This window comes from Geotrypetes seraphini, chromosome 2 (genome assembly GCF_902459505.1).
Source record: "Geotrypetes seraphini chromosome 2, aGeoSer1.1, whole genome shotgun sequence".
In the NCBI taxonomy this organism is placed as follows: domain Eukaryota; kingdom Metazoa; phylum Chordata; class Amphibia; order Gymnophiona; family Dermophiidae; genus Geotrypetes; species Geotrypetes seraphini.
Window position 1 is genome coordinate 501222448 of NC_047085.1, and position 12565 is coordinate 501235012.

General features: G+C 42.7%; 1 protein-coding gene across 7 annotated transcripts in view; it reads left to right on the forward strand.

The window, feature by feature from the left end:
* CDK5 (cyclin dependent kinase 5) overlaps positions 1-4757 on the forward strand; it is a 39139-nt gene extending 34382 nt beyond the window's left edge. For all 7 annotated transcript variants that reach the window (XM_033932097.1, XM_033932099.1, XM_033932100.1 and 4 more), the window contains one exon: positions 2001-4757. In XM_033932097.1, coding sequence (XP_033787988.1) covers positions 2001-2087 — 87 coding nt within the window. In that variant the 3' untranslated portion in view covers positions 2088-4757. The remainder of the gene's footprint in view (positions 1-2000) is intronic.
* Positions 4758-12565: the final 7808 nt, after the last annotated feature.

Sequence of the window (12565 nt, forward strand, 5' to 3'; positions counted from 1 at the left end):
GGGATTTGTCGATACAGGACAACTTGTTTTCTGGTTAACCGAGAGTGTTTGAAACCTTGTCTAACACGGTCTCAATTCTGCCCCCGCCCCCACCTCGAAGCGACAGCAGTTCTGAGCCACGAAGCCCTCCTCCCTCCCTCCCTCAAGTCCCGAAGTGGCAGAAGCAGGTGGCGTCCATCCTCCTTCCCCCTTCTCTCTCTCTCCCTTCCTTACCTGAGCGCAGCCGGTCAGCAGGAGGCAGTCTCAAAACATGCTGCTCGCGGCCAGCCCTGGTAGGCCTTTCTTCTGATGTGTAGGAAGTGACGACCAATAATGTAAAAAGTAGAAGCTCTATACTTATCCAAATATACGGACTTTAAAAGAAGTAACATCCAATAAATTCCTAGATTCTGACTGGCAGCAGTGAATTTGAGCATGTGACGCGTTTATTATGAAAATTGCACTGTCTACTTTTTTAAAATCTCGTGTAGCGTTTAAGATGTTGCTCTTGATTTTTCCAGCAATTCACCGAGGGATTCACATGCACCGTTGATCCTTAAGATCAGAGAACACGATGCGTTTATCTGTTGAGGAGTCACAGTTTGGGAGATATGCTAGTACCAGAGCTAGGGCTATTGGGGTGAGAGGGGTGCTCTCTCACTGTGGACCTGCCGTCCTATAAATCTGAACAATGTCTGTCTAAATTCTTCAGCTTAGAAAAGAGACAGCTGAGGGGAGATATAATTGAAGTCTACAAAATCCTGGATGGCGTAGAACGGGAACAAGTGGATCGATTTTTCACTCCCGACAAAAATTACAAAGACTAGGGGATACTCAAAGTTACAGGGCAATACTTTTAAAAGCACTAGGAGGAAACTTTTTTTCACTCTGAGAATAGTTAAGCTCTGGAATACGTTGCCAGATGATGTGGTAAGAGCAGATAGTGTAGCTGGTTTTAAGAAAGGTTTGGACAGGTTCCTTGAGGAAAAGTCCATAGTCTGTTATTGAGAGGCACAGGGGAAGCCACTACTTGCATGGAATATTGCTACTCCTTGCTTTTGGCCAGGTACTAGTGACCTGGATTGGCCACCATGAGAACGGGCTACTGGACTTGATGGACCATTGGTCTGACTCAGTAAGGCTGTTATGTTCAAATCAGGCCTAAACTTTTCTGTTGTGAGACTCTTTCACTATTTAAAGTATGTTTTCAGCCCATGATTAACTCTGTCAGCCGGCCTCTTGCTGCACCCTCTACCGCTTCTTGTTCCCTTCTTACCCTTTTGGTTTGTCCTTCCCCCTAAACAAAACTTAAATGATGTAGCCTTTTACCGTTCTTCCTTATGTATCTATCTTTACCCTTTTGTATGTCCTTTTATTTGTCTTCCCTTTTTTTTTTTTTTATTCTTTTTTCAGTTTTAACTCGCAAAAGTGTACAAAATTCAATCAGATAATTCGTACAAATCACTTGACATTCTAACAATTATTGTCAAATGCATATAAAAAAGGACCCCTCCCCCACCCATTCCATTCATCAGGAATAAACCCATTAAATCACATAACGTACCTCCCCATCCCCACATTAAATATAGTCCTATGTAATAAAAAGGTGTCCAAGGTGTCTAATCAATGGCCCCCAAATCTTTTTGAAACTATTATAATTTCCTTGCTCTATAGCAAGCACTCTCTCCATTTTATAAATATGACAAACTGAATTCCACCAAAAGGTATAATTAAGTTTAGTATAGTCCTTCCAATTTCCAGTAATATGTTGAAGGCAACCCCCGTCAGTATGAACAAAAGTCTTCCTTTTGATTTTTGATTAGGTTATTACCTTTGAAGCATTTGTACAAATGTTTCCATTTTACATAAACCGCCTAGGTACTGAGGCGGTATTTCAAATACAATAAACTTGAATAATCTGGTTGTACAATATAAGTGTGTGTGTGTGTGGGGAGGGGGTTAATAAATAAATAACTGAAATATAACCAATGCTTTAAATACTTCTTCTTTTGCTTTGATAGAATCTGCTAAAGTGTAACCCAGTACAGAGGATTTCTGCAGACGAAGCTCTGCAGCACCCTTATTTTGCAGACTTCTGCCCCCCATAGGACCAAGAAGAACAGCTCCTAGGATCCCGCTGGCCCCTCCTCCAGTTGTTCTACTGATTCTTCCTCGCATAGCCAGACTGGGAGCTGGATTCCCTACTGCTCCATGCTCTTGGCTACGGGATGATGTGACTCTGGAGTCCTGCTGGGGTCTAGTGCCCTCCCCTCCACTCTATTTTTAGCATGAATTAAAGCCAGAAAAAAAAATCCTTTTAAGTTAGGGGAATTGGGGGGGGGGGGGGGGAGGACCCTTCTCTTTTATATCTGGTAACCAGCCTTAACTACCTCCAATGTGTCTCTTGACTTCTGCGCTCTGGGTGTTCTAGCGCAGTGCACTGCATTGGCCTTCTCCAGATGACTCCCGGTCCACTGACTGTTATCTCATTATTTAACCCCTTTTTCTCCTGCACCAGGTGAAGAGCTGAACTGACTTTTGACAAGGGTGATTTTAGGTGGTACAGTGTGCTCTTGCACACTTGGATGTGGCATATAAACAGGGTTAGGCAAGTCTGGTGGATCAGCTGTGCCCTGCCATAAAAACTTGGGCTCATTTCCCAGCTCAGGCTTCTTAACCCTGAGCTGGGTGAGGTTTGGAATGCTGAGGAAGTGGCACTCAGTGCCTCAGGGGAGAGAGTCCTAGTCATTGCTCTCATCCCTCCCTAGACTTGGAGAAGACCAGGATGAGTATGTGTCTGTTCGGCAAAGCTTAAGCATAATGAAAATGACTGCTGATGGCCCAGACAAATGCCACCTTGCTGTAGAAGCCAACGAGTTGCACCAGCCTGGGCCCTCCTGATACCACAAGCCCCTGAAATTTCACAGGTGGTAAAAGGTGCTGCAGACAAGAAAAACAGGAAGGGTGACCTATGATGCTCAATTCCTTTATTACATTAAGACTCATGTTTCGGCCATTATGGCCTGCCTCAGGAGTCTGAATCTTGATTTTATAAAAGACATTGACAGCGGCTATGTTATTAGCCTTATTAAATAAAATAATAGGAATGTATCTGCCGCTTTAGCGATTCTAGCAGCACATACTTTGTTTCGTCAAGCAGACATAGTCCTTTTATTTTGAGTAGAACATAATACGGCTAATACCATAGCCGCTATCAATGTCTTTTGTAAAATCAAGATTCAGACTCCTGAGGCAGGTTATAGTGGTCAAAAACACGTACGTGTCGAGTCTTAATCAATGCAATAAAGGAATTGAGCACCATAAGTCACCCTTCCTGTTTTTCCTGTCTTACTCCCTTCTTAAGGTAGAATTTCCTGTTTCTTTGGGGGAAGAAAGGCGGTTCAGGCCAGAAGTAGCTCATGAGCCATGGTTTTCCCTTTCCTGGATTACAGTTCTCCCCCTTTGGTAATAGATAGCAACTGGGGATATAGCATGGTATATAGGGGTGTCGGAACTTGATTGAGGGTTTGTGACATTTCTCCGTAAGTACAACTTGTATGTTTTAGAATAAGTTGCTAGTGTTCTCCTTGGTGAAATTATCTGAATGTCTTTTAATGATGTCTGATGCCACAGTGGGGTGTACCTATGTTTAGGGGTTTGTGTATTGTGCATGGGATTCCTCAGGTCATTAGTCTCCCCCCCCCCCTTTCCCCAAGTCCGGGAGGGCTATCAGCAGGTGAGGTTGCCAGAATTCCTCTAATGAATATGCAGGAGACAGATTTGCGTGCAATTTGGGTAGTAGGTGTGCCAGTCTCTCTCGTACATATTCATTAGAGAAAACCTAACCCTCAAGGCCTGGGAACAAAGACCGAGGCCCTAGGTCAGTGATATTCACGCTCCATCCTCAAGGACCAATGGATCAGATTATCTCTAATAAATATGCATGGAAGAGATTAGCATTCAGTGATGCTGGTATGTGCATAAATCTGTGCCATGCATATCGATTAGGGCTATCCTGAAACGTGACCCATATGTGGCCCCCATTTCTACTGGGAGGGAGCGTGCTTGCCCTTTCTGTTCAGTGTGTGTGATAAGGAGTCTGTTCCGGCTGCGTTATAAGAAGCTCTGCTACACTGTGGTCCCTTTTCTTTCTCTTGGTAGGTCTTCTCTTTGTCTTTATTCATAAACAAAAGAACACAACATTAGTACAGAATGGTCCCAGATTTCATGGGCCCAAATCAGTCTGCTTGTTTTGGCAAGCAGTAAGGGTTGGGGGGGGAATAAGGGGATAATCAGCCTAACACAGTAGGATTAAGCTCCCCTTTATTTGTTGGTGGTTTTTATCTTGGTGCGTGCTCTCCCTTGGTGGTACTGATGGCCGAGTTTGGTTGCCAGGGCTTTACTCTTGTAGGTTCATTTTTTTCCATTTTGTCTTCAGTAAAAGCTCTCAACATCATGACAGACAGACTGACTGACTTCGTGTGTGTGGGGGGGGGTTAATATTATTGATTGTGTCTCTTTGTTCTATCTTGTATATTTGTTAAATATTTCATAATAAATGCAGTTTTGTTTTCCAAAGGCTTTGGCAGGATATTTTGGGTTATGCACCAGAGGTCCATCTTCAGCTTGCCTTTTTAAAAACTATTTGTTTATAGATTTTATAACAAATGTTAAGTAAGGAGACAACTTCTGGTCAATAATCTGAAAGTAATTGTTTGACTGTTAAGGATGGCTATAATAACATAGGGGCTCATAATAATAAAAAAGTCCCAAAAGTGGCCTAAATCCATACTTGGACAATCAAAAAACCAAATCATCCAAGCACTGATAAAGCTGGTTTTCGATGTATCTAAAACAAGCTTAGGCCTTTCCCCTGCCTCTAAATGCATAGAGCGAAAAGAGGTGCTTTTAGAGGAGGGGAAAGGGCGGGAGGTGGGCCGACCTAGACTTAGTCGTACAGCAAGTATAACCAAAAACTTGAGCAGGTTGCCCAGTCGGAACTTATACGTTTTGACTTAAACCAAGTCAAAACAGGTATAAGTTCCGAAAAGGGGCCGCTGAGCTGATTGCAACTGCCATGATCAGCTCAGCGGCCCTGACAACCTGCCCCCCCCCCCCACAACAACAATCGCAGTAGGAGAGATGCCCCACCCCTGAACTGCCATGACCCGCGGCAGGAGGGAGCCCAACCGCTCCTGCAGAGGCACGAACCCCATGACCCTCCCCACCCCCCTTTAAATACGGGCAAGAGGGATCCCAGGCCCATGACCCCCCCCCTTCACTTACATTCGTTGGACAGATAGATGGGTCCCAAGCCCAGCAGGCCCGCCATCCACCGAATGGCGGGCCTTAGGTGCCTGGGCCAACTGGAATTGGACTAGTTGCCTTAGGCCCCTTCTTTGGGCGGGGCCTTAGGCACATGGGGCCAACCCAGCTGCCAACTGAACTGCCACGAACCGTAGCAGGAGAGATTGGACATCTCTCCTGCTGCGGGTCATGGCAGTTTGGGGTGGGGGGGCAGCAGGGGAGATGAACCATCTCTCCTGCCATGATTGTTGCTGGGGGGGGGGGGGGTGGATTTTGTAACCGGTGTTGTTTTTGACAGATGCCAGTTACAGAATCCAGCTTTTAGGCGAAAGCCTAGCCCCCTCCTTCACCTAAAAGGTCTTATTTTGGGCGTTGGGACTTAGGTTAGTTTTTGGTTGATAATGTGTTGTAAATTTAGATGTAGTGGTGGTCTGGGCGTCTAAACTACTAAATGTAGAGGTAGGCCATTCTCAAAAAAAACCCTCATTTTGGACTTTTTTTTTTTTTTTAAAAAAGATTGGACATTTTCCCTGCTGCTGCTTTCAGTGTTTAGAGCCTTAGGCCAAGAGGGGACTTAGCCGTTTTTTATTATGCCCCTCATACTGACTTCACATAAAATGATTCAGTTCTTCTGCAGCCAAAATTGTTGGGCAACATGAATTGACCATATGGACCTTCATCTGCTGTCTAGGACTGGCTCAAAAGGTTATGGCGCCCTGAACCCAGATCCAATTTTTTTTCAGCACCCGTAATGCTCTATCTCCCCAGCCCAGTTCCCTTCTCTGATGGCATTGCCCGGGCCCAACAGGATGCGGCTTTATAGGCCAGCTGCTGCGAGAAGGGAGGGTCATTATCAGGAGGGAGGAGGACCTATGCCAACATTGGCCCTCCACTTCATGGCAGCTAGCCTGGAAGCTGCATTCTGTCGAGACTGGGCAGAGTTGGGAGAGTGTTCAAGTCATCTTATAGCTTAACTTATGGGCCAGTGGCATCACATCCCCGGCTGTTTGGTGCCCTTTAGCACCAGCACCTCACTTGGTCTGTAAGCTAAGCCAGCCTTGCTGCTGTTATTTACTATATTCCTATGTAAATAAATAAGTGCCAAAACTACATACTAGAATCAAAATTTAATACAAAGAAGGCTATGAAAAATGTGCTTTAATTAGACAAAACTTACAGATATTTTGAGAATTTTTCTCATCTTCAAAAAATATTTTTAATGTTAAAGAGAGAGGGTTATCATACAAAGGAGAGTATGTCTGCGAAAGGGCATTAAGCCCTAATGTGCACTTAACATGTAGGAAAACACCTACCACAACTTGTGTTAAAGTGTTTTGCAATAAGTAGCCTGCTTGCATGAATCAGGTATGTGGTAGCTAATATTTTGCCTTTATTGTTTAAGCATGTCCAAGGCTGAAAATGGGTGTAGACATGCTATCCACATAGCACATTTTAGAAACATGACGGCAGATAAAGGCCAAATGGCCCATCTAGTCTGCCCATCCACAGTAACCATTATCTCTTTCTCTCTCTCTGAGAGATCCCACTTGCCTATCCCAGGCCATCTTGAATTCAGACGCAGTCTCTGTCTCCACCACCTCTTCCGGGAGGCTGTTCCACACATCTACCACCCTTTCCGTAAAAAAAGTATTTCCTCAGATTACACTGCAGCCTATCACCTCTTAACTTCATCCTATACCCTCTCATTGCAGAGTTTCCTTTCAAATGAAAGATTTGACTCATGCATATTTATATTATGTAGGTATTTACATGTTTCTATCATATCTCCCCTCTTCCGCCTTTCCTCCAAAGTATACAGATTGAGATCTTTAAGTCTGTCCCCATATGCCTTATGATGAAGACCACATACCATTTTAGTAGCCTTCCTCTGGACTGATTCTATCCTTTTTATATCTTTTTGAAGGTGTGGCCTCCAGAATTTTACACAATATTCTAAATGAGGTCTCACCAAAGTCTTATACAGGGGCATCAATACATCCTTTTTCCTACTGGCCAAACTAAGCTCCCTCGCACTATTCCACTCTTCTTTATATGGGACATGAATTTATAAAATATACTGCTATGTATCATTTTCCTAGGGGAGGAGCATATATAGTGTTCACTGCCCTAGTGTGGAGTTTTTTTAACCTATGCTGAAGAGTAAGCTCACTCGCTTTCAGCAGTGTTTGATGTTGAGCTCCTTGTTATAAAGTGAGGTCTTTTTTTTTTTCCTCTCCACTTTCAGAAAGACTAAAAAGGTTAGGGCTCTTCAGTTTGCAAAAGAGAAGGCTGAGGGGAGATATGATTGAAGTCCATGCAATCCTGAATGGAGTAGAACAGGTACAAGTGGATTGATTTTTCACTTTGTCAAAAATTACAAAAACTAGGGGACACTCAATTAAGTTATAGTGTAATATCTTTACAACCAATAGGAGGAAACATTTTTTCACTCAGCATTATAGTTAAGTTCTGGAACGTATTGCCAGAAGTTGTGGTAAGAGCAGATAGCGTAGTTGGTTTTAAGAAAGGCTTGGACAAGTTCCTGGAGGAAAAGTCCATAGTTTGTTATTGAGAAAGACATGGGGGAAGCCACTGCTTGCCCTGGATTGGTAGCATGGAATATTGCTACTCCTTGGGTTTTGGCCAGGTATTAGGGACCTGGATTGGCCATTGTGAGAATGGGCTACTGGGCTGTTCTTATGTTCTTAGTTGGGATTTGTTTGCTGCTTTCTCACCAGTAGAATAGACTAAGAGTGTGTTGTGACCTCTTTAAACCCTCCCCCTCTTTTACAAGGGACAGTTACTGTGGCTGCTGCTGCAGTTACTGCCCTGAAGCCCACAGAGATTTAAAGGGCTTTAGTACTTTTGCTACATGGCTTTGTAAAAGGGGAGTAAATAATGGCAGAGCCTCCAAAGCACTAGAAAAACATAAAAACACTTATCAAAGTCCAATCAGCATACCCAAATTCAAATGCTAAAAGAAATTCAGATTTAGATTTTTTAAAGGAACTGCACAATATAAAATTGTTTACAAAAAATCTGCTCCTAACTGTGTAATACATTTAATAATCTTTAAACATGCAAGTATGCCGATCTTGCATGCACCCAAAAATAGCCCCTAATCGGATTGTACTTATAATCCCTTTAAAAGTACCTGAACAGCAATAATTGTGATGTAAAAAAGATCCTATAACACATACCACTGTTTTGAATGTACAGATAAAAGAAAAGAAAAAGTCTGTTTTGGGCCTAGGGTGATAGTTGCCCAAAATTGGTAGTGTCCACAGCCCATTCTTGAAAAATGTCAATTTTTTCCCCTGAAAATCATCTATTTCTACATCCAGCCATTTGATCAGCCAGACTGCCAGTACGTCTATCTTTATACTACATTCTCATCCAAAAAATCATCCCAAACACCTAGAACCAGACCTTTTGGATGTGGGAGGGGCCAACAAAGTGATGGACTGGACACCCAATAGAGTAGTGGGGCACCTGTTGTGAACTTCAGAAAAAGGGTGCCACAAACATCTCACCAAAACTCCCTTGCAGTTCATGGTGAGTTCACCCCAAAACCTACTATAATTACCTGTCTACAACTCCAATAGCCCTTATGGCTGCAGGTGCCACTTATATGGCAGTACAATGGCGTTTGGTGGACTTGCATTTTTATTAATAATAATAATAATAACTTTATTTTTCTATACCGCCATAGTCAGGCAACTTCTAGGCGGTTTACATTGAAAGAAGGCTGGACATTTAGCGAATAACAAAAGTCTTAATACAATACACTAAGTCTAAATGGAAAACTTACATACTAATTGGAGTTCTATGGGTAAGGATTACATGAAAGGGGCTTCTTGAGAGAAAGAAAAGGCGTTTACAGAGGGGGGAAATCCTAGTGAGGGAGAGGACAGTTTTAGTCAATGAATTTGGCGAATAGGGCGGTTTTAATTGATTTTCGGAATGCACTGTAAGTCAGATTGGGTTCATTTATGTCGTTTTTCAGCCAGACTTGCTGTCTGTTCGCTTGGAACTTAAAGGTTCTATCCAGGAATGATTTGTATCTGCAGCCTGTGGTCTTTGGGTATGCAAAGATGTTTTTGTTTCTGGTTGTTCGTGTGGGGTTGTGTAGGATGAAGTGAGTTTGCAGGTAGGAAGGTGCTAGTCTCCAGACTTGTTTGAAACAGGTGCAAGCAAATTTGAATAGTATTTGCGCTTCTATTGGTAGCCAATGCAGTTTTTTATAATAGGAGCTAATGTGGTCATTTTTTCTTAGTCCAAAGATTAGGCGAACGGCGGTGTTTTGTATTAATCTCAGTTTTTTTTACTGTTTTTCGTGGGATACCCAGGTAGATGATGTTGCAGTAGTCAAGAATAGATAGGATCAGCGCCACCCGATTTGGGTGGGTTTTTAGATGTATTTTTCTTTTATGAGCCCCATGCAGTACACTGCAGGTGAAAATGAAAGTAAAAACAGCTCCCAGTTTTTAAACCTAAAAAAATCCTTTAAAAAAATACCTGAAAACCTGCAATTTTGGTGTAAAACAGGACCCCACAACATAAATTCCATAGCATTTAAAACATGTTTTCCCACCAAAAAAACTGTTATTGATGATGTCATTGCCATTTAAAAACACTAAAAATGTCTATGAAAGTATTTTAAAAAACAGAAATTTTAATCACTGTTTTTTTATATGGTGATGTTATTGATGATGTTTTTGGCAGGAAAATGCATTTTTAAGCACTATGGGGCTCATAATCGAAACAGAAATACATCTAAAATCCCACCCAAATCGGTACTTGGACGACCTGAAAAACAGATCGTCCAAATGCTGATAACTGAAACAGGTTCAGACGTTTCTAAAAGGGCTTAGGCCTTTTCAGTGCTGCTATACGCCCAGAGTGAAAAGGGACATTTCTGAAGGAGTGGTGTGGGTGGGGAGTGGGCCGACCTAGACTTAGTCGTCCTGCAGTGATAATCAAAAGTTCGAGACTTCCTAAATGGAACTTATATGTTGCAACTTAGGCGATCTAAAAACAGGTCTAAGTGCCCAGATGTTATTCTAAGTGCCCAGATGTTATCCAAAGTGACCAGATAACCACTGCAGAGACAAAGTACAGACCCCCACACACTCCCCCAGCGATCACTGACCCCTGCCCCCCCCCAACTGCCATAAAAATCAGAATAAAGTACATACCTGCCTGCCATAGGAAATCCTAGTAGAGCTACACAGAGATGGCTTAAGTAGTCTGAGGGGTGGGCTAGCGAACCATCGAGAGGAGGACCCAGGCCCATAAGCCACTCTAACCACCGCATTCATGGTGAAACATGTGCACCCACCAAAACCCTACCAACCATGTGTTAAGGAGTTTATTCTGAAAACAAACACGAAGACAATAAGGAGACATGTTTCAGCATATATTTACGCCTCTCTTAACTCACACAAAAGTGATGTCAGCACGTTCAGAAATGTTTTGACACTTGCTTTTACTCTTGTACTGTACATTTGTCTCTTTTTGCAAGAACCAACAATAGTCTCCCATCATGCTGGGATTGAACTTTCCCTGATCTCTGCTTTCCATCACCTTCATATCTTGATGAAATCTTTCCCCATGCTCATCGCTGACATCACCAAGATTGGGTGGGAAGAAGTCGAGGTGAGAATGTAAGAAGTGCATTTTAAGTGACATGCTGGCAGCCATTAGCTGATACGCTGTCAGCATGTTCTCCACGAGCTCAGCATAATTCTCTGATGTGTGATTACCAAGAAAATTCTGAACAGCCAACACGAATGCTGTTAATCCGGAATGGCAGACCGTGCAGCACACATGAGGTGACCATGCTTTATCTTGGTCGCCAGTGTTACAGCCAAAATAATGCTTGTATGAACTTTAAAGTCTGCTGGGCAGATTATTTTGCTGATTTTGTGCAGTAAATTGTCCGCAGACACAACAGAAATTATCAGGATGGTTAACACAAACTCATCTGTTCATAATAATAATAGCTTAGACAAAAACAAAATATAAAAATTCACAGGTAGAAAAAGCAGCACAATCACTTTTTAGTATAAACTTTCAAATTACTACTACTATTAATTATTTCTATAGCGCTTCCAGACACACCCAGCACTGTACAGAGTCACAAAGCGTAAGAAAATAGTCCCTGCTCAAAAGAGCTTACAATCTAAACAGGCAGACAAACAGGATGTCATGGATACAGTTAAGGGGGAGTACAAGACAATGAAGCCATTGTGACGTCACTGATGAGGTTGGCTCTTATTGGTGGAATGAGCCATTATGACATCATAATCTCAGCTCTGCTTCCCAAAGACGAACAGGATGTCATGGATACAGTTAAGGGGAACGGTTAATCAGCGGGCTGGGTTGGAGGGCAGAGGAGTAGGGTTAAGAAATGAAAGCTATATCAAAAAGGTGAGTTTTCAGTCTGCTTTTAAACAAGGGAAGGGGCTTGATGGATAAACTCGGGTAATTTATTCCAGGCATAGAGGGCAGCTAGATGAAAGGAACGAAGTCTGAAATTGGCAGTGGAGGAGAAGGGTAACGCAAAGAGTGACTTAACTGAGGAATGGAGTTCTCTGGGAGGTGTATAAGGAGAGAGAAACGAGGAGAGATATTGAGGGGCAGCAGAATGAACACACTTGTAGGTCAGCAATAAGATCTTGAACTGTATGCTGCGATGGCAGATAGGGAGCCAGTGAAGTAACTTAAGGAGAGGGATGACATGAGCGTAACGACGTTGATAGAAGATGAGTTGCATAGCAGAGTTTTGCACAGATTGCAAGGGGGAGAGGCGACACTGAAGGATACCAGATAGGAGTAGAAACATAGAAATTACATTACATTACATTAGGGATTTCTATTCCGCCATTACCTTGCGGTTCAAGGCGGATTACAAAAGGTTAATTTAGAAATACAGAGTTACATTGATTGGCTAGATAGGTAAGTTGTAGATTTTATAAACATTAACGGGTTGTTGAGGGTGAGGTGGTTTGTAAGAGAATTAATAGTTGGTTATAGTGGAGGTTCTTTTGTTGTTGTTAGTGCAGTAATGGGTAGATCAGATGTCGGTTTTAGAGTTACTAAGAGGTCGTGATGTTAATGCTGCTTCAGGAATTTCTTGAAAAGTGTGGTTTTTATTTCTTTTCTGAACGTCCTATAGTCTGGAGTGGTCATCAGAAGGTTGGAGATCTGGTTGTCCAGCCTTGCGGCTTGAGTGGCTAGGAGGCCGTCGTGTAGTTTTGTTCTTTTTACTTCTTTG